This window comes from Chenopodium quinoa, unplaced genomic scaffold, assembly GCF_001683475.1.
Source record: "Chenopodium quinoa cultivar QQ74 unplaced genomic scaffold, ASM168347v1, whole genome shotgun sequence".
NCBI classification, from domain to species: domain Eukaryota; kingdom Viridiplantae; phylum Streptophyta; class Magnoliopsida; order Caryophyllales; family Amaranthaceae; genus Chenopodium; species Chenopodium quinoa.
This window is the reverse complement of record NW_018743894.1, coordinates 1,827,712-1,849,796: the sequence shown is the minus strand read 5'-3', so window position 1 is coordinate 1,849,796 and position 22,085 is coordinate 1,827,712. Positions and strand designations below refer to the sequence as shown.

At 37.2% G+C, this 22,085-nt stretch overlaps 1 protein-coding gene across 1 annotated transcript; it reads right to left on the bottom strand.

The window, feature by feature from the left end:
- Positions 1–3,970: 3,970 nt before the first annotated feature.
- Positions 3,971–18,553, bottom strand: LOC110686872. The gene is made up of 5 exons (XM_021863480.1): positions 16,972–18,553; positions 16,791–16,885; positions 16,564–16,727; positions 16,219–16,443; positions 3,971–4,214 (listed from the first exon to the last, which is right to left on the bottom strand). The coding sequence occupies exons 1-5, from the start codon at positions 18,551–18,553 to the stop codon at positions 3,971–3,973; spliced, it is 2,310 nt and encodes a 769-aa protein (XP_021719172.1).
- Between the last annotated feature and the right edge of the window lie 3,532 nt (positions 18,554–22,085).

Here is a 22,085-nt window from a genome sequence, read left to right as displayed (position 1 = left end):
AACTCCAAAATTTTCTTGTAGTCCTCCTTTGTTTGTTGTGCAGAAGCCTCTAAGGTTGTCTTCAAGACTCTTGAGTTTTTGTTGGAACTCCTCCTTTTGTTCCTTTAGAGCATTATCCTATTCTTTCAGAAACTTCTTTTGCTCTTGAAATTCCTTGTCCTGTTTCTGCACTAGCTTCTTGAGCTCTTTTAATTCCTTTCCCTGCTATTATACAAGCCTTTCCAGGGTTAACATTTGAAGTCTTCCAGCAGAATCCTTCATTTGTTTTTCAACCCTTCCCATCCTATCCACCAGTTCTGCAACTTGCCCCATCGAGGATACCTTCCTCAACATCCAACTTCAGAGGTTGTTCCATGCTTGTTTAAGGAACAGAACTAGAAGATATCCTCCTGCTTTTCCTTACAGGCTGCTCAGACACTTCTTTCTCTTTCCTTTTCCCTGTCACTTTTTCTTTCTTTTTCTCTCCCTTCTCCATTCTTTGAATTTTTCCTTTTACTACCTCCAAACTCAGTCCAGCCAGTGTTTCCTCATTTAGTATATTCTCTGGCTTCTCATCCAGAGCACCATACCTACCTTTCCGAATTACTCCAGCACTTTCAAACACAATTGACAAAATAGCTCCATATCCCACTTTTGTCCTACTTGGAACACAATGTGCTAAGTGCTGATACATCAATGTAGGAAAATTTACTTTAACTTTCTTAGACAAACAGAAAATTACAGCCATATCCATCAAGAATGCTTCTCCCTTCTTTGCAGTTCTAGGCAAGACGGTTTTCTTAACTAAATTGAACAACAGCTTGTTCAACGGGCTCAAGTCATTGTGACTCATTATCTTCTTCCCCCTTTGACAACCAAAAGCTTCAACAATGTCACCAGTCAAGTAATTTCCTACTTTAACACTAGCTTTACCCTTAATTTAAGTTCCATACCCCTCCGTTGGAGTTTTTAGAATTTACCTAGGGTTTCAATTCAACATTCAATTCAATTTTTACACCATCGACTTCACTAGAAAATACCCCCAATTTTTCTTGAAAATTTTGACATAACTCAGTTATAGAAATTGGATACAAATAATTTGATAATAAGCATTCCGAGCCTTGGAACTTAATCAAATCAAGAAACTCCAAGAACTTAGCTTTCCTACACCAATCTAGATCAATACGATGACCTACAACGTACCTCCCTGCTTGTGATTCAAGTTCAGCTTGATTAGTCACATCCTCTTCTTTATCTTCCATTTCTGATTCTTCTTTTTCTAAATTGTTGTGATCTTCTTTGTCTTCCTCTCCCTCATTCATCTCTCCTCCTTCTTCGTCATCCTCTTTAGTTTCTTCTGATTGTTTCCCTTGACAAACTCGTCAACCTCTTCTATTTGCTCCTCAAGTTACTTCATTTTTTTTTCTTCTCTTTCCACTCTTTCAATCTTTGAAGAACACTTGAAATGGATGACTCTTCTTGGTCATTCTTACTTTCCACTTCTTTAGGTTTAGATGATGAGGTTATAGGATTTTCAGGGGTTTTGGTTGAAGTTGAAGAAGGTTTGTAGTTCACCATGACTAATGGAGATGTTTCCTCTTGAATGATGTTTTTGGATCTTTGAGAGTTTTCTGATGAGACGATTTCAGCAATGATGACCATGGTTTTCTAGAGAAGATTTTAAGCTTAGAAGGGTTTTTACTGAAAAGGGGTTAAATTGATTTGACAGTGTGGTCAAAGAGGTGGGTGAAATTCTGCTTTTATAATTAATGAAGCGATGTAAGGGATTTTAAGAGATTTCACTATTTAGTCATTAATTGAACAAATTCAATTAATTTTTTTTTTAAAATTAACAGGATGAATTTGCCAAAATCCTTTTCTTTCCAAATTCATTTAAATTCCAAAAAAAACTTTCTGAAAATAAAACCACACAATTGGAACACGCTTTCTACACATGTGCAATGTACATAATTAATAACTTATACAATTAGGAGTTTTAATGAACTTGCCTCTAGTAATTAACAACGGTGACACTTCTGCTATGTTTAGCACACCAAGATTGTGCTAAATGCTCTTTTTGCTCTATTTACATTATTTTTGACTTTGCCATATCTTGGAACTTCAGAAGCAATCAATTCAGCTTGATCATCCCTAGTTCCAATCTCAATTTCTCAAATCTTTCTCTGCTCAAGGGTTTGGTTAAAATATCTGCAATTTGATTTTCAGTATGACAAAATTCTAACTTAATATTCTCTTGCTCCACATTATCTTTTAAAAAGTGCTAATGTGGATATGTTTTACCTTTGAGTGTTGAACTGGATCCTTAGAAATACATATGGCACTGGTATTATCACAGTAAATAGGCACACATTCAAAAATAATACAAAAATCTCTAACATGTTGCTTTATCCAAAGTACTTGTGAACAACATGCTACTGCTGCCACGTACTCAGCCTCAGCTGTAGACATTGCAACTATGTTTTTCTTCTTGGAACCCCAAGAAACTAAACAAGGTCCTAAAAACTGTACCATACCTGAAATGCTTTTTCTATTGACCAAATCACCTGCATATTCAGCATCATTAAAGCCATTTAAATCAAAGAAGTCACTTCTAGGATAGAAGAGACTTAAATCATCAATTCCTTTCAGGTATCTAAGGATTTTCTTTACTGCTTTCAAGTGAGACTCCTTTGGGTTTGCTTGGAACCTAGCACACAAACCTACACTAAAAGATATGTCAGGTCTACTAGCTGTTAGATAAAGTAAAGAACCTTTCATACCTCTATACATAGATTGATCAACACAAGTTCAAATTCTGGTTGCTATACCCATTGGAATGTTATTAGTCTTAGCATTATCTAGCTTGTATTTCTTGATCAGTTCCTTAATATATTTTTGCTGATGGATCATGATTCCTTCTTCAGTTTGCTTGATTTGCAATCCGAGGAAGAAGTTTAATTCTCCCATCATGCTCATTTCAAATTCTCCACTCATAAGGTCAGCAAAATACTTGCATAAAAATACATTAGTTGCATCAAATAGAATATCATCAACATAAATTTGTACAACTAATATGTCAGTTCCATTTGTTTTTAAAAACAAAGTTTTATCTATTTTACCACGTTAAAAACCATTTTACAATAGGAACTTAGACAATCTTTCATACCATGCTCTAGGAGCTTGCTTCAGCCCATAAAGAGCTTTATCAAGCTTATAGACATGGTTTGGGAACTCTAGATTTTCAAATCTAGGAGGTTGTTCCACATAGACTTCTTCATTTAAAAATCCATTTAAAAATGCACATTTAACATCCATCTGGAACAACGTGAATCCCATATAAGCAGCAAAAGCAATAAGTAAACGAATAGCCTCTAACCTGGCCACTGGTGCAAATGTTTCTTCATAATCTATTCCTTCTCGTTGATTGAAACCTTGAACAACAAGTCTTGCTTTATTCTTGACAATAATACCATGCTCATCTAGCTTGTTCCTAAACACCCACTTTAGACCTATAGTCTTCTTATCCTTGGGTCTAGGTTCCAGATGCTAAACTTTATTTTTTTCCAAACTCATTTAATTCACCTTGCATAGCATTAATCCAGTCTGCATCAGTTAAAGCTTCAACATAGTTCTTAGGTTCCATAGAAGAGAGGAATGCATAGAATGCACAGAAGTTTCTAAGCTAAGATCTAGTCTGAGTTCCTTTTGTATTATCACTCATGATTGCATCCACAAGATGTGATTTCTGATATTTCCATCGCTTTGGTGTAAAGTCCTTGACTGGATACAACCTTTCCTGATTATTGTAGACTGGTTCTTCTATAGGAACTTGGTCTTGAGTCTCAGTTGGAACTTTAACAGGATATTCCTCAATCTGATCTTGATTTTGTTCTTGAGGTGGAGTTCCTGGTGCATTCTCCATTTCAGATTCTACATTTGCTTTTGGATTCGTTTCTTCTACATTTTCAACTTGATGCTTCTGCAATGATGTTTATTCCTCATCTGGATCTGGCTTGCGCACAAGTCCAATTTCAAAATCCTCATCACAATCCTGTACATTATTTAACTGTTCAGTTTCATCAAATATGATATGTACAGATTCCTCAACACACATTGTTCTCTTATTATAAACACTATAGGCTTTACTATTGGAGCCATATCCTAAGAATACTGCCTCATCACTACGTTCATCAAACTTTCCCAAGTTCCTTTTACCATTGTTATAAACAAAGAATCTACATCAAAAAGATCTAAAATAAGAAATATTATGCTTTCTCCCTTTGATTAGCTCATAAGGAGTTTTGTTGGTGATGGCTCTAACAGATAATCTGTTAAGAATATAGCATGTTGTATTCACTGCTTCTGCCCAGAAGTTCCTAGGCAGTCCACTTGAGATCAGCATTGTTCTGGCCATGTCTTCAAGGCTTTTATTCTTGCGTTCCACAACTCCATTCTGTTAAGGAGTCCTTGGTGCAAAGAAGTTGTGATCCATTCCATGCTCAGTGCAAAACTCATCAAATTTTGAGTTTTCAAATTCAGTTCCATGATCTGATCTAAGGTGAATCAGTGGATTGCCTGTCCTTCTCTGTTCTTTCTTTACAAAAGCTACAAATTCATTAAAAGTTTCATCTTTGCTAACAAGAATGAAAACCCAAGTAAACCTTGAAAAATCATCAACAATAACCATTACATATCTCTTACCACTTCTGCTTTGGATTCTTATAGGACCACTGTAGGGAATATTTCAAGCGTTACCCCTAACTTGAACCCCACTGTGATCATACACTAAAGTACGGTGGCGTCCAAAGGGAAATAAGATAGAGCAAAAGAGTCGCCAACAAGTTTTTTAGGAACTTGTAAACCATTCATAGGGTGAAGGTTACACCCCTTAACGATCCAAGAGATCGTCAACTCCATAAGGTCTTGAACCAAATAGGGTTCAGGGATGAAGGTACAAATCTAACCTAAAAGAGATTGCACCTGCCCTAATAATAGGCCTCTACTTTATTCTGATCGTATTCATGTGCGCTTGATGACTAACAAAAAATCAATAGGTTAACCCTAAACCTGTTTATCTATGTTGGTTGAATATTAATGCACAAATAAATCTATTATTGGCGATCACTTGAATTATAATCAAATTAACCCTAAACAAGATTATTAATTATCTTATTAAGCGTGATTACAAATACAAATTCCCTTTAAACATGTATAAAAGGTGTGATCAAGCAATAACAATAAATATCAAGCAACATGATATTCATAAAATAATAATAATCATAATAAATAATAATAATAATTAAAGTAATCATGTTAAAGCATAATATTAATAGCAAGATCCTAGGCATGATACTAACAAGATTAATAACAAACCCTAGCATATCACTAAACAATAAAGATCAAATATTTAGCCCTAGCATGATACTAACAATCATAAATATTAGGACGAACATAAAAGGCATTATAACAATCATATGTAATATTAAAGTTACCCTAGACATGATACTAGGAATATCATAACAACCTAAAAATGATTTCTACATCATAAAAATCATTAAAGTACTTACTTGGATTCCTCGTATTTCTTTCTAATAACAAAATACACACTTTAGTCACTTCAAGGAAAATAATAAAATCAACAAATTAAATTAAATAATAATTGAAATAAAGATTTGGGACCAAACCCTCAGAAATTAAAACCTTTCACGTCTAGGTCGAAGGCAACTTCGAATATGGCTAGGTGTTTCTAAATCTAATGAATGCGGAATTTTTGTATTTGTGAAAAGGCTAGTTTAGAAAAGAGAGAGAGAGAGTAATCAAGAAAATCTTGATGAGAGTTGGTAGATTGTAGATTATTGTGGATGATTCTGGGTGAATGAAAACGGAGTTTTTACGACGTTATTTATAAAGAAATCAGCCAAAAAGATAAAATATAAAAAAAAAAAGAGTTCTGACGCAAAAAAACCAAGTTGGTGCCAGACGCCAAGCGTAGCGTCATGCGCTACAGCTGGCGTTTGGCGCTGACTAGGAATTTGACGCGTTTTCTTAAAATCACATAGAAATTGTCGTACAGGAGGATAAAATCGTATTTTTCCTCAAAGATGTTCTTTGATTTTAATGAAAACTCTGAAAAGTCAACAAAAGTCAATTTATCAATGGTAATTGAATTAGGAATGAAAAGAACCTTCTAGAAGAATATAGAAGACTAAAACCATTCCTGAATGATAAATCCATATTAGGCCCTCCTCTAGATCATTGGACCGCACATAAGGCTCAAACCGGGCCCAGTTCAGTAATTTGGCCATAACTTCCTCATTATTCTTCGAAATTGGGCTTATAATATATTGTTGGAAAGGTCTTTTCAAGCCCTATACAACTACACTACTATTGGATCCATATCATGGACCAACCAAACTGGATTGTCTGTTTTCTTAAAATAGGTTTTCAAAAACAGAGAAAAGAGAAAAGAAATTAAAACTTTCCGCAACACTAAACTTTCCATACTTTCACTTCATTCAAATATGATTCGACGCAAAAGGTACTCATCATTGGGTTTGGTTTTGGGGAGACACAAATGGGTGCTACAGAAGCCCCCACTTTGACTGAGTTTGGAGAAACGCAAGTTTTGAAAATAAAAGTCAAAGTACCTATAGGGACGGAGAATGATTCAGAACGTTCTGCGATCCTAAATCACTCTTGTAACGCCGATACCTGCAAACTAGCATTAGTTAAACAGATAAGAGAGTTAAGAAACGCGTATCTTGCACCGTCGAGCACACGTCTCTGAAAGTAACTGATTTGTTGCTGCTTTATTGTTGTTTTGATGACATCCTGCCAAGAGAATGCCTTCCCGCTTGAAAACCGCTATGCTTGTAACTGCTTCCAATATTGAAGATTGCTCCGCTTGAAACGATCTTCTTCCGCCTTATGACCATCTTCCACGTCTAAGGGAACATGATCGAAGACAAATTTGCTTGAAATCACCTTCAGTTGTTTGTGACAACTCTCCACAATCTAGGAAACTCCATCTTGCTGTTTCGATGTTCACTCGTCTCTGAACAAAGAGCTTCTTTTTTTGGATATGTTCACGCGCCTCTAAACAAAGAGCTTCTTTTTTTTAGTACGTCCACGCGTCTCTGAACAATAGAGCTTCTTTATTTTTTGGATATGAACTTCTGAATGATGTGTCCACGCGTCTCTGAACAAAGAGCTTGATAATAGGATGCCCACGCGTCTCTGAGCAAAAGAGCTTGAAAGAAATGTCCACGCGTCTCTGAACAAAAGAGCTTTGATGAAAATGTCCACGCGTCTCTGAACAAAAGAGCTTTGATGATATGTCCACGCGTCTCTGAACAAAGAGCTTTTGATTGATATGCCCATGCGTCTCTGGAGCAAAAGAGCTTGATGATATGTCCACGCGTCTTTGAACAAAAGAGCTTGAAAGGATTATCCATGCGTCTCTGAACAATAGAGCTTGAATAATATGTCCACGCGTCTCTGAATAATATGTCCACGCGTCTCTTTCATCAGGTCGATCACTTATTGTGACTGTAATCAAACCAACTACTTAATCATGTCAAATTGCTTATAGGGGCTAACTGGCGTACCAAGGAACCCGAAATTGCTGTATGAGGTCGAAATCACCTTTCTGAGAGGCTTCGAGCTCTGTCGCTGCTGAAATATCTCTGGCGCCAAGAATTGACTCTGTCGCCAGACGGTGTGATCTAGCGCCAAGCGCTGAAATCTATTTCCAGACGCTAGATATTGTCGTCTGGCGCTGGAGTAGGGTCTTCCCTATTCTGCTGCACCTGTATTTATTTTTTACTATAAAAATTCACTAATTTCTTTAATTATCTTAGGGTTGACCTAAGGTTTAATGTCGCTTGACCCATTGACTTGACATGACTTCAAGATATAAACTTGACTCACTGTGATTGACTCGAAGTTGACTCGACTCGAAGTGAAATGACACATGTGACTCATGACCCGTGTGTGCATTGTGTTGATTCAATGTGATCGTGTGACTCGAAAATGCAAAAAAGCAAAAAATTTCCGTCATTTTGTGGAGGGTACCGACTTTCTCCCGAAAAAGAAAGACGCGAAAAAGGATCGAAGTGTTTGAAAAGACATGTTGAATGAGCTTAGTTAAATGTCATTTGATACTATATCTCAAGGTGAAAGGATTAACCCATCCTAGGCTATCTCAATGGTTGACTCAATGATGAAAGTATTTGGGTAACTTAGGCGCGGAGGCTAAGCACTTCATACTTCGTGAAGCAATGCAATTATGATTGATGAGTGATGTTGATATGACAAGGCATGCTTCAGTGTTGTGTTAAGATTCCATGAAAAAAGGTCCTAAGGGAAGTATATCTGGTCATGTATGTGTGATGTGTGTGATAGTGACACTAAAGTTAAGCCGCAAGGGCTAAGTGTGTGGAAATATATTGAAAAGAGTCAAATGGTGGTGACTCTTAGGCTAGGTAAGCTAATGAAGTAGGGATCAAGCCCCCAAGTCTAGATCTAAGTGAATGGGGATGAGCATAGGAGATCCCTTGATATGATCATGGTGTGAGTGTGTGAATGTGAATATGAATGCATGTATATTACGGCCGCACCTCGATGTGAGGTTGTCTACGTATCCGTTAGGAATCAGGCCGAACGTAGCTCTAACCGAACCTCGCACAAGTGTGTGTATACCTCAAAAAGGTCTTTTTAAGGGTTGTAACATGGTTAGGTTAAAGGTTTAAGAAGAAGGGGATAAAAGGCTCAAGACCATAGATAAGCCACCAAGGTGTGCAACCTTGATTTTGAATCTTTATTTTTATGCTTGAGTTTCTACTCTTTTTTTTTTAGCTTTTTCTTTTGCTTTAGCATTTATCATATTTTTATTAGTGTGGGCAATCTCGATCATGCGGTCTATCACTCACTTGGCATTCATGTTTCTCAGGCACGGTACCGAGCACTCGATAAGAGACGCAATCTGAGACGTATTCGTATCAAAGACATGTTCATGTCAAAGACATTGGAACACTTGCCCTTTTGTACACTTTATTTATTTACTTTTTGCTTTTGCTCATTTTGCTATTTTAATTTTTTGAAGTCATTCAAGCTTTTTATGAAATTGAAAATTGCATAAGTTGCACACCATCCCATCCCAAAGTTAGGTAGATGTAGGTTGAAAAAAATGAAGGGTCTATCGTTAGACGAGGCTCAAAGTGGTTTACCAAAAAAGGATGTATAAATGAAGGGTGAAAGGTGATATGATGTGGCCACAAAGGGTGCCTCAAATCATTGGTATACCTTGTGCTTAATTCGACATGGATTTTTTTTTTCGTTTTTTTTTTTTTTTTTTTTGCAATGCAATGTAATGAAATGATCATATGCAAGAAAATAAATGCTCATTTTATTAAAAAGGGGAAAAGAAAAAATCTACAAAATTAATCTAAAAGAAAAGAAAGGTGCCTATGCTAGACTTATTGGGGAAAGGATAAATAAAGAAAAAGAAAAAAAAGATGTCATGAAATCTCGTCGTCGAAGCTCGCTTCTTGTCTTGTGTTGTTTGCTTTATCATCACTCGCTCTTCTTGTTAACTGGAGGTATGGGAAGCTTGTTATTATCAATCAAATGTTGGATAGTCTCTTTTAGCTTCCAACAGCTCTCAGTAGCATGACCCCTACCTTGATGGTACTTGCAGCGCACATTTGGATTCCAACTAGGCACTCTCTTCTCAAGCGGTGGATCTTGAAGAGGTCCAATAGGAGTAATGATTCTCTTGGCATGGAGTCGATTGAAAGCATCATCGTAGCTAATTCCAACAGGGGTAAAATCCTTTTCTTGTTGCTTTCTAAATCCTCGATTATCCGTGGCTAAGATTTCATTAAGGTCTAAAGTACCAACGCTGTTACTAGAGTAGGTGTTTTTGGAAGAAGAAGTATAGTCGTTCTTCTTCCCTTTACAGCCACTGTTACTATCGTTACTAATCTTGGTCTTCTTGTCGCCCGGAGGAACATGAAGGAGATTTGAATCAATGAAGTCTTGAACACGATCCTTGAGGGCGAGACACTTTTCGGTAGTGTGACCGCGACCTCTATGGTATCGACAATAGGAATTTGGATCCCAATTGGGAAAACGTTTTTCAGGTGGAGAGTCTTGACTGGGACCAATGGAGTGAATATGACCTTGGTCGTGAAGACAGTCAAAAGCTTCATTGTAAGTCATTCCTATTGGTGTGTATTCTTCAATGGTCCGTTTTGTCCGTGGCTTAGGAGCATTGAGTTCTTCATTAAATCCTTGGCGAGAATTTTGTTCGATAACCATTACCCGATTTGCTAGTCCTTCCACCACATTCAAGAGCATGGCAATGACATCTTGCAGTTTTTGAACGTCTTCTTTCACTCTTGACGAATCTTCCCTGGTATTATCTAAGAAAAGACTTTCATCCTCTTCAATCATGGCTACTTCATCGAGAGAGGTTATATAAGATGTCTCGATCATGGGTTCTCCTACAGGTGTGATAAGAAGTGATGGATCGAAGGATGTCTGATCTTCTTCGATGGCTAGAATTTCGGAAGTTTCATTGTTATCGATCAGATCTTGGATAGTTTCTTTGAGTTTCCAACACTCCTCAGTGTTGTGACCCTTTCCATGGTGATATTTGCAGTGCTTATTAGGGTCCCACTTAAGTGGCCTGGCTTCTGGAACTAGATCTTTGATGGGCCCTATGGGCATGACTAGTCCTTTGTGATGTAGCTTCTCGAAAGTTGTTTCATAACTCATACCAAGTGGAGTGAACACTCTTTTTGACCTTTGGATTCGCGATTTAGAGGTGTTGGTAGCATGTACCTCATTAATGGGAGAGGAAGAAGAAAGATGGTCGTTCTTCTTTCCTCTCGCACTATTGTCTTTCAGAAGGTCATCTTCAATGTCAATGCCTATGTTATACACAGCCATGAAAGTATTCAAGTTGTGTTGGTACTTTAAGTGCCTTGAATACTTCCCTTGGAGATTCTTGATAAACATCCTCACATATTCTTTTTCGATAGGAGCCTTGACCATATTAGCGGAAGTTTCCCTCCATTTGTTGAAGAAAGAAGTGAACCCTTCGTTTTCTTTTTGTTTTAACATCTCGAGTTGTCTATGGTCTGTTTCGTCTTGGATGTTGCACTTAAATCTATCTATGAAAGCGTTTGCTATGGACTCCCAGGTGGAGGTTTTTTCTTTCTCGAGAGAAAAGAACCATTGCTGGCAAACGGTCTTGAGAGATAGTGAGAACAGAGAGGGGAAAACCTTCTTATCGATGCCCTTAATGCTCATTATAGTTTCAAAGGCTCTTAGATGAAAGTAAGGGTTATCTAATTTAGGGATGTCAGTGGTGTTGAACTTATGCGGAAGAAGTTCCTTGTCCAGCGAGACCCCTTGTGAACTAAGGCCCTGAAATTTATAGTCACTAGATAGCTTGCTCAAACTTTCTTGCATAAGGTTCATTTGTTGTTGCTTCACAGGGTCATCAATTTTGAGGGTTAAAGCCTTTAACACCTCAGTCACGTCATTCAATTGATTCCTAAGTTCATTGACCTCTTCTTGACTTGCCATTATCTTTTTAGCCTTCCTCTTTTGACGAATTGGTTTATCAAAAATTGAGACTTGAATAAAGAGCTTGTCCTTGATTAATCGCCCTTCTCTCCTCGAACAAGTAGTGTGGAAAAGGAATTTGGGGATATTTATTGTTAATTATTTGACTCAAACTTTATTCAACATGCAATGGATGGAGGAAGTGAAGAAAGATGGAATAGAATGTGAAGAAAAATGATGTAGATGGTGGGATATGAAGAATTAGGAATAGGATGTACCCCCAACTTAAATGACGAAAAAAACCGACTCATGAACCTAAGACATGGTCATGGTGACATATACTCAAAGTGTGTGCTAAGACTAGTGAGTGTAGGTGATATGTTAAGACTCGTGTCATGACCATGTGGATAGACTATGTGACTAGACTCAATTAATGACTTAACAAAGTGTTATTGATAGCGAAATTTAACCGAATTAATTAGCAAACTAGTTAATTAGACACTAGATGATGACTCGATCAATAATCCGAACTGTCGCCAAAACGACAGGACTGGCACCGCACTGTGTAGTGTAGCGCCAGACGACAGAGCTGTCGCCAGGCGCCACACTCCACAGAGTGGCGCTACAGTTCAGACTTTGGCGCTAATGCTGGAGCTTCAATCTGAGACTGTTTTCGGTGTTATTAATCAACAGGGGCATGCCTAAAGTCATACTAGGTCAATTCTGATTAAAATATTAGACTTTATTTATTCAAATTAATTAATTAGGCAAAGTTCTTTAAGTCATTAATTTATTTAATCTCAACACAAGTCAAACAAACAGTTAAGAAAACATAGTATATGCACACCAAATAATGCACAATTAGCCAAGTAGGCACAATATGATGCAATGAGTTTGAAACCTAACCATGGCTCTAGTTCTCTAAATCTCGGGATATGGGTTAGTCAATAGAGGGTCCATGGTTAATTTTCCGGATGCACCGCGCGGAAGCCTAACCGTGAAGGGTTGGCGCGAGTGGATGGGACACCGCGAGTTTAGAAAAACTCGCTTCCATGGTTTGGTGAATTCAACATTCTCAAATGTACCCTTTGTTGCTCAGAGCGTTCAATCAGGTAGATGGAGCATGAATTCCCAGAGGGTTATGTCCATATGTAGAACACATATGGGTTTTAGAAAAGTGAGAAAAAACCCAATCAGGAAGTAGGATCGAGCAAACAATACGAAAAAGTAGTCGAAATTAGAACGCATATTTCTGGCTTAGTATTGGAAGAATTTGGCGCCAGCAAACAGAGATTGGCGCCAGGTTTTAGCTGTAGCGCCTGGCGACAAGCTTGTCGTCTGGCGCTACAGTAAAATTTCTGGTGCCAATGCTCTGGTCACTGACGCTAATTCCTACATGCCTCAGCAGCTTTTTGTGCTCGATAAAATTGTCCAGATTCACGCAGTGTTATTTCGGTCCTAGTTGTGAAAGATATTTCTCAAATTTCCTACGTGTAAAATCCTATGTTTTAACTCATTACGGATGGTATTTCCAATGAGATCTTTATTATGCATATGACAATAATGTTAATCAAAATTACGCACATGAAATACTTAGAACGTTCATAGGGTGAAGGTTACACCCCTTAACGATCCAAGAGATCGTCAACTCCATAAGGTCTTGAACCAAATAGGATTCGGGGATGAAGGTACAAATCCAACCTAAAAGAGATTGAACCTGCCCTAATAATAAGCCTCTACTTTATTCTGATCGTATTCATGTGCGCTTGATGACTAACATACAATCAATAGGTTAACCCTAAACCTGTTTATCTATGTTGGTTGAATATTAATGCACAAATAAATCTGTTATTGGCGATCACTTGAATTATAATCAAATTAACCCTAAACAAGATTATTAATTATCTTATTAAGCGTGATTACAAATACAAATTCCCTTTAAACATGTATAAAAGGTGTGATCAAGCAATAATAATAAATATCAAGCAACATGATATTCATAAAATAATAATAATCATAATAAATAATAATAATTAGGAAAATTGTAAACTAATAATCCCACCTTTAGTCGGTCTTCCAGAAACAATCCCACTTTTTGAAATTACAGAAATAATCCCACCTTTAATATGTATCTTCCACTAACGATCCCTTTGACCTACAACCTGTTAAACAGGTTAATTATTTTTTCTTTTTTTTTAACCTAAATCTCTTTTGGGGCCACCAGTCCACCACCATGGTCACCCTAACCCCTAACCGCCACTGGCACCCACAAGGCCACCACAGATTATTCCAACCATGCTTTAACCACCCCTAAAACTCAACCTCCGCCCCCAAAAACTTGACCCACAGCCCCGAAAAACCTCCACCCAGCCTGAAAACCCAACCCTCAGCCCTAAAAAGTAAACCCCGGTAGCCCCAATTACCTCTAAATTCAATTTTTATCTTGAAATTAAACCCAGAAGCTCCTCTTTAACCAAGGCTCAATACTCTTATCCTGATTATAGAAATTTCTCATATCCGCAGCCACCATCTTTAATCACAAACATATGCAGCAACGACGTAGTCATCGAAGCCGATGAATCGATCTTCAAATCGTAAGACCAACGAGGACATTACGACCATCGATGTTCATAGCACATAAACCACAAATTTCTTCGCGGCAAGTTCGGCAGAAGGTGACTAGGTGAGAGAGAAGGATCGATTTTGTTCTTGATGTTGATGAGAGCGTCGAGAACCATGAGACCATACTCCTTGAGGTTGATCTCATAGTTTTTGAGCTCGGGATTTGAAGGAGTCGGGGTTCTAGCGGTAGATTTGGAAGGTTTTCATTGATATTGGTGGCGGCGATGAAGAGTTGAGGGCTAGGTTGGGTTGCCGGGGAAAGCAAGGGTGGCAATGGGGAGGGGAAAGCAGTGGCGGGGTGGGGCTAGTGGCGGGGTGGGGCTAGTGGCGGGGTTGGAGATGGGTTTTTTTTTTATATATATTATTATTAAAAATTTGAATAAACCTATTAAAATTCGACACGTGTCTTATAACCTAAGAAAACCGGTTACCAAAGCTATCCAACCGGTCAGGGATTGTTAATGGAAGATCCATGTTAAAGGTGGGATTGTTTTTGGAATTTCAACAGGTAGGATTGTTTCTGGAAGACCGACTAAAGGTGGGATTATTAGTTTACAATTTTCCTAATAATTAAAGTAATCATGTTAAAGCATAATATTAATAGCAAGATCCTAGGCATGATACTAACAAGATTAATAACAAACCCTAGCATGTCACTAAACAATAAAGATCAAATATTTAGCCCTAACATGATACTAACAATCATAAATATTAGGAAGAACATAAAAGGCATTATATCAATCATATGTAATATTAAAGTTACCCTAGACATGATACTAGGAATATCATAACAACCTAAACATGATTTCTACATCATAAAAACCATTAAAGTACTTACTTGGATGCCTCGTATTTCTTTCTAATAACAAAATACACACGTTAGTCACTTCAAGGAAAATAATAAAATCAACAAATTAAATTAAATAATAATTGAAATAAAGATTTGGGACCAAACCCTCAGAAATTAAAACCTTTCACGTCTAGGGCGAAGGCAACTTCGAATATGGCTAGGTGTTTCTAAATCTAATGAATGCGGAATTTTTGTATTTGTGAAAAGGCTAGTTTAGAAAAGAGACAGAGAGAGTAATCAAGAAAATCTTGATGAGAGTTGGTAGATTGTAGATTATTGTGGATGATTTTGGGTGAATGAAAACGGAGTTTTTACGACGTTATTTATAAAGAAATCAGCCAAAAAGATAAAATATAAAAAAAAAAGAGTTCTGACGCAAAAAACCAAGTTGGCGCCAGACGCTGACCTTGGCGCTAGACGCCAAGGCTAGCGCCAGGCGCTAAAGCTAGCGCCATGCGCCAAGCGTAGCGTCAGGCGCTACAGCTGGCGTTTGGCGCTGACTAGGAATTTGACGTGTTTTCTTAAAATCAGATAGAAATTGTCATACAGGAGGATAAAATCGTATTTTTCCTCAAAGATGTTCTTTGATTTTAATTAAAACTCTGTAAAGTCAACAAAAGTCAATTTATCAATGGTAATTGAATTAGGAATGAAAAGAACCTTCTAGAAAAATCTAGAAGACTAAAACCATTCCTAATTGCATTAGGAATGATAAATCCATATTAGGCCCTCCTCTAGATCATTGGGCCGCACATAAGGCTCAAACCGGGCCCAGTTCAGTAATTTGGCCATAACTTCCTCATTATTCATCGGAATTGGGCTTATAATATATCGTTGGAAAGGTATTTCCAACCCCTCTCCAACTACACTACTATTGGACCCATATAATGGACCAACCAAACTGGATTGGCTGTTTTCTTAAAATAGGTTTTCAAAAACAGAGAAAAGAGAAAAGAAATTAAAACTTTCCGCAACACTAAACTTTCCACACTTTCACTTCATTCGATTATGATTCGACGCGAAAGGTACTCATCACTGGGTTTTGTTTTGGGGAGACACAAATGGGTGTCTAAAACCACATAGATCCATATGAACAAGTTCCAAAGGTCTTTTGGTGCTCCCCCATTTTCTTGGACTTGAAAGAAATTCGAGTCTGTTTTCCTCTAACACAAGCATCACACACTTTGTCATACATGAACTTAATGCAGGGAAGTCCTTCCACTAGTTCCTTATATCTAAGTTTATCAAGTAAATTAAAGCTTGCATGGCCAAATCTCTTGTGCCATAATAGAGGATCATCCTCAATAACACTGAGACATGTTAAATTGCTGTTAGGAACCTCGTTAAGATCAACAACATATGTGTTCCCTTTACGAGTTCCTTTTAAGATAATGTTCCCAGCGTCGTTGTGAATGATTCTGCATTTATTAGAAGTAAAGCTTACAGAGTTACCTTTGTCACAAAATTGTGAAATACTTAACAAGTTGTGTTTGAGACCCTCGACCAAAAATACATTATCAATAGCATGGGAACTTGACCTTCCTACTTTGCCAATAGCAACTATATCTCCTTTCATGTTATCACCAAAGGTCACAGCTCCCCCATAGTAGGCATCCAGTGAGAGAAATCTAGATTTGTCTCCAGTCATGCGCTTAGAACAACCATTGTCGAGGTGCCAGGTGTTGTTCCCCCTCACTGGAACCTGTAAGAGAAATCATACGTTAGTGTCAGGAACCCAGGTTTCCTTAAGTTCCTGTGTAATAACAGCAGGTTCATTCTTCTTGATCCATATCTGTTCTACATGTTTTTCATTTTTCTGTGTACTCTTTTCTTTCTTAGGACACTTAACCTGTTTATGTCCTGTATTGCCACAAAAATAACAAACAATACTACTAGGCAGGTCAACATACTTCTTTTTCTTTTGGAACTTCTTTTGAAACCCAAACCTTTTGTTCTTTTGGTTTGAGCTTTGGTGATCCAATCTGGAACTCCGTACTCTATAGGTTGTTTGCCTTTCCTAGCTCTCGCAAGTTCCCCCTCAAGTCGTGCCTTATCTGATCTTAGATCTTCTAAATCAGATTTTAGTTTTTCAAAATTCGGATATTGAGCAAGTGGAGGAACTTCAGAATTAGGAGCATCAAGACAGAGTTTCATCAAGGACAATTCCACATTTAACATTATATTATCATGTTTTAACCTGTCTACAATTTCTTTCAAATAATTATTGTCATTAAACAGACTAAAGAAGCTGTATTGAATATCAAATTTCATATCGTCAACCCACTCACTGTTTTCTTTAAAAGTTACCAAAGCTTCATCACTTTGCTGTTTGGCTCTATATAATTCATTCAAGTCTTCTCGTATTTCCAAAACAACATATATCAAGTTTTCTTTAGAGAAATGTCTTAGGTCTTTTTGAGAAAACCATACCTCAGATTCTAGCTCCTTCAGTTTTTCTTTTTCATCTGTTTTTGCCATCAAACACAGATGGGCAGTTTCCTCTAATGGTTGGTCCTCTTCTTCCTCTGAATCTGAATCTCCCCAGGCAGCTAGCATAGCTTTCTTCACATTGTCTTTGGTGAAGTAAGGTTTATAGACTCTTGACTCCTTAGATTGATCTCTGCCTTTTGTCTTTCCTTTATCACCATCTGATACTGGACAATCCTTAATGAAATGATCTTTAGACCCACACTTAAAACAAGTTGTGTTCCTGGAACTTGTGTACTTCTTGTTCTTATCGAACTTCTTGTTGTTCATCATCCTTTTAAACCTTTTAACTAGCATTGCCATCTCTTCCTCATCAACTTCTGATTCCTCTGAGTCTTGAGCCTTAAGAGCAAGACTCTTGTTCTTGGAACTATCAGTGTTGGAACTCAGGTGAAGTTCATGAGTCATCAATGATCCAGCTAGTTGTTCCATGTTGAACTTGGTGAAGTCTTTAGCTTCCTGCATGGCAGTAACCTTGGATCTCCAGCGTTCATCTTGTGGTAGGCTCCTTAAGATCTTCCTTGCCTGTTCATCAATAGGAATGTGTCTGCCAAGGGAATTCAATTCCTTAATAATATCATTGAACCTAGCAAACATTTCCTCTATAGATTCCTTAGATTGCATTTCAAACCTTTCATATCTAGACATCAATAAGTCAATCTTAGAACGTTTTACCTCATCAGTACCTTCATGAGTTACCTCTAGTAGATCCCAAATTTGTTTAGCATACTTGCATCCCATGATACGATTATGTTCATGAGGTCCAAGTCCACAATGTAAATACTTTATAGCTAAAGCATTTAATTCAAGTTTCTGATAATCTTCTTTATCATAATCAGAAATAACTTTAGGATCTACCTCATTCTTTTCATGGGTTGAGGTTATTTCAAAATCACCAGATTCAATAACACACCAAACCTGGTAATTTCCAGTCTTGATGAAGATCTCCATCCTGTTCTTCCAGTAGGTGTAAAACTTACCGTTGAACATGGGTGGACGTTGGGTGGAATACCCTTCTTCAAGATTCTCCTTGTAAATCATCTATTCAGGAACTTACTCAGCAAAGTTATCTGCTTACACGTGAGAACCTTGCTCTGATACCAATTGTTAGTTGAGACGATTAATACAAGAGGGGGGGTGAATTGTATCGAGTTCCTAATGACTAATTTTGCAGTATAATAAAACAATGCATATAGAAACTTGCAAAGACACACAAATTTTACGAAAAAACCTTCCAGGGCCCAACTGGAAGTAAAACCTCGACCCTACCTTAGGGATTTCAAAAACAAACCACTTCACTAAAATAGGGCAAACACCAAGTTACAACCTATTAAACACAGAACTTTATTCATAAGTTCCACACTTGCTACTCGATAGGACCCTATCCTACCCAATCAAACACCACACTTAGATTCACTCGTACTGCCAAAGTACAAAACTCTCAGCTTCACACTAGAAGCTTACACAATCTGTATGCGATGTAAAAATAACAAACTCACCCAAATAACCCGACCAATATAAATGTATGATACCTAGTATATGATAGGCAAGCTATGCACGAAATCCGAAACTAATATGACAAGTTCGAAGCTTGGTAAACTTACTCTATTAATGCTCAGTGATTTCTCCACGCATAAACTCACAAAAACCTTAAACCATTTCGATCTCTACTATTTATACAAGTATGACTTGTATAGCAAGTAGGTTTTCTAAAAGATAAATAAGTTAACTTAACTTATCTTTAAAACACGATTTTATGTAAATCTTATTTGAAGAAAATCTTTTCCGAAAAACAAGATAGAAAGATATTGTTAAAAAGAATCATATCTTTTAACAACCCGATTTTAAGAAATAAAACATTTTAAAAAATCTTTTCTAAGATCTATCTTTTATAATTTCCTTATTAATTTATTTACGAAGCAAACTTGCCACGCTTCTAATAAATCTCGTGCATTAACCTACTTAACATATTAACAATAATCTAGAAGATAAAAACCTTAGCTAAACTAAATTGTTGTGTCGCGCTTCTGTACAGGTAGGTTACTTGGGCTCCACGCAGACTAAGTTCCTTCAGGGACCTTAGCTTGCTGACTTCAAGTTCCTGTTAGGGAACGTTCCTGTTAGGGAACTCAGTTCTTGTTAGAGAACTTAGTTCTTGTTAGAGAACTCTTCTTCTTTTCTGTTTAACATTTTGTATAAAGATCTCCTCATGTCTTCTTAGTTCCAGTTACTTCTTCCATCACCACGATAAACTTCACCTAAACTAATCAAACACTTGAAAACCTTTATTAGATGAGTTTGCTTTAGTTTAAGTTCCTCATCATCAAAACCTTTAAGCTTCAACATAACCATTATTCGTTCCTGTCTTTAGCTTAAAAGGTCTTTACACAAAGCATACGACCTTACAACTGATGTAGCACCACTTGCTTCATTCTAAGCTTGTAAGTCGATAACTTAGCTTATCTTCAATAGTTTGAGGTCACTTTCAAAGTGGAACACTCAAGCAGTATCCGACTTTATGAAGATAATGAGTTGCTAAGTTAACTTCAATAACATGAATTCTTTAGTAAAATGGAATCTCATTCCTTTTCTTTGTTCCTCGTTTCCTATATTTCTTATCATACTTTTATCTCATAATCTTTAAGAACCATTTCTTTAAGAGTCTTTGCCTTTTATACTTTGTTAGGCATAATTAAGCATCTAATGCGCGTAAAACAAAGTTCCATATTTTCCTTTAATTCACGCTCGAATTACTACATCAATGAGTCATACTCATCTATATATTAAGCGAAAAGATATGTTGGTTATCAATATTGACAATTTGAGTTTGCAACTCAATACTTCATGTTTTATCAAAACTACCTAGTATTTTGAATACATGATGTCCAACCGTTTTTAAAAGTCATTTATGAAAATTGTATTTTAGAAATGCTTTACTTTTCTTTGAGAACCATTCTAAAAGATTTCCTTTACCAATCATGGAAAACAATGCAGTTTGATTTAGAATTCTACAAATATTAGTGCAAAGTATAATCATTTATCAAGAACATAATAAGTTTGAAAAATTAAAAGGTATTCTTGCAAATTTTTCAATCTTATTAAACGTCTTATCCACGCATTAAATTTGTCCCCATTTGGCGAGAATAAGTCGATTCCAAGATCCAAAGAAACAAAGAGTGGTTAAGCATGCTTTGGCTTGTCTTAACACTCAATCTCCTAAGGTAAGCAACGCTTTGCTAATGGCTCTAAGCCACTCTTGGTTGAATAAATCGTCGCATCTAATGCTCTCTCAACAATTTATTCACTTTGCCACGACATGTTAATACTCCATCACTCATATCGTTGAGTACAACCAAAACAAACATGCACACCCGGTGTGCCTTACGTTCCTTGGAGTAGTGATGGTACCTTGCTTTGGCGTAGCCCACCATCACCCTCTTTCGGTTGGTAAGTGTTGTTTTGGAAAGGCAAGTTTTACTCAATATCATTAGGGACCTAGTTTCTATGTCGGTTGATTTAAGTGAACTTAACTAATCATCACAACATTTTGAAAACCTAAACATGCATCTAACATGTCATTCATATATAAGCACAAGCATAAATATATAAAGCATAAGTATAAGATGCATATTGGCAACTAGCATGACCCCTTGAATTCTTCAAGTCTTCAAAAGGTCTTCTCTTGCATCTTCATGGCTTTGTCTTCCAAGAAACTCCGTCTTCAAGACTTAACCAAGATTATGCAACTACTAGTATCTACGATTAGGATTAATCTAAATATTAAGGTACAAAAATACTCAACGGTACGTAGACCATATTTAGATTTACAAAAATACATCACGGCACGTAGTCCGTATTTTCTATCCTAATCGGGTCCCACTAGTTGCCATTTCATAAAACATGTGAGAGAATATACATTCCATTCATCCATTCACTATTTATTAATGGTCCATGCATTTTAGAACGATAAATAAATAGCAATGCATAAATTACACGCGCGCACTAGTAACTAATCTAGGTGGTTAATCCAATTAACACGCCTAATTAAAACTAGTTAAGGTTGTTTAATCGATTATGTAATTGACGTCATTAATAATTGAAGCTCTCACTAAATTCCGCAGCCATCTTAATTAACCCAATTAATTAAGCCGGTAGAACCCTAAATTTGCCAAAATAAAGATTTTGCCAATGCCGCTCAAAACCGAGGCCTAGCCTCCAAAAATTTTAATTAAAATAAACAAGATTAAATAAATATATAAAACGGCAAAATAAACAAAATATCATTTCCTTAAAACTTGGGATTTAAGTGCCAAGTGTAAGGTTCTGCGCGTCGTGCCTCGAGCACGTAGCACACCCACACGCACTCCCTTGCCGCACTAATCAATACTAAGCACATACACTTGCTCGTGCTCGCACCAGCCGCGACTAGCCAAGCATGGCAGCACGCACAACACCATGCTGCTAGCACAGCACCATGCTGTTGCTGCGCCGTGCTGCTGCTTGTTGATGGCTGGCGTGCCATGCTACTGGCAGCAAGCAGCAGCCACGCACTCAACAAGGGGGCAGCCTCCTT

Coding starts and splice junctions, on each gene's coding strand:
- LOC110686872 (XM_021863480.1), bottom strand. CDS start 18,553: ATGATTTACAAGGAGAATCTTGAAGAAGGGTATTCCACCCAACGTCCA. Junction 16,886..16,971: donor TCAAACCAAAAGAACAAAAG/GTTTGGGTTTCA, acceptor GTGGCAATACAG/GACATAAACAGGTTAAGTGT. Junction 16,444..16,563: donor GCTATTGGCAAAGTAGGAAG/GTCAAGTTCCCA, acceptor TAATAAATGCAG/AATCATTCACAACGACGCTG.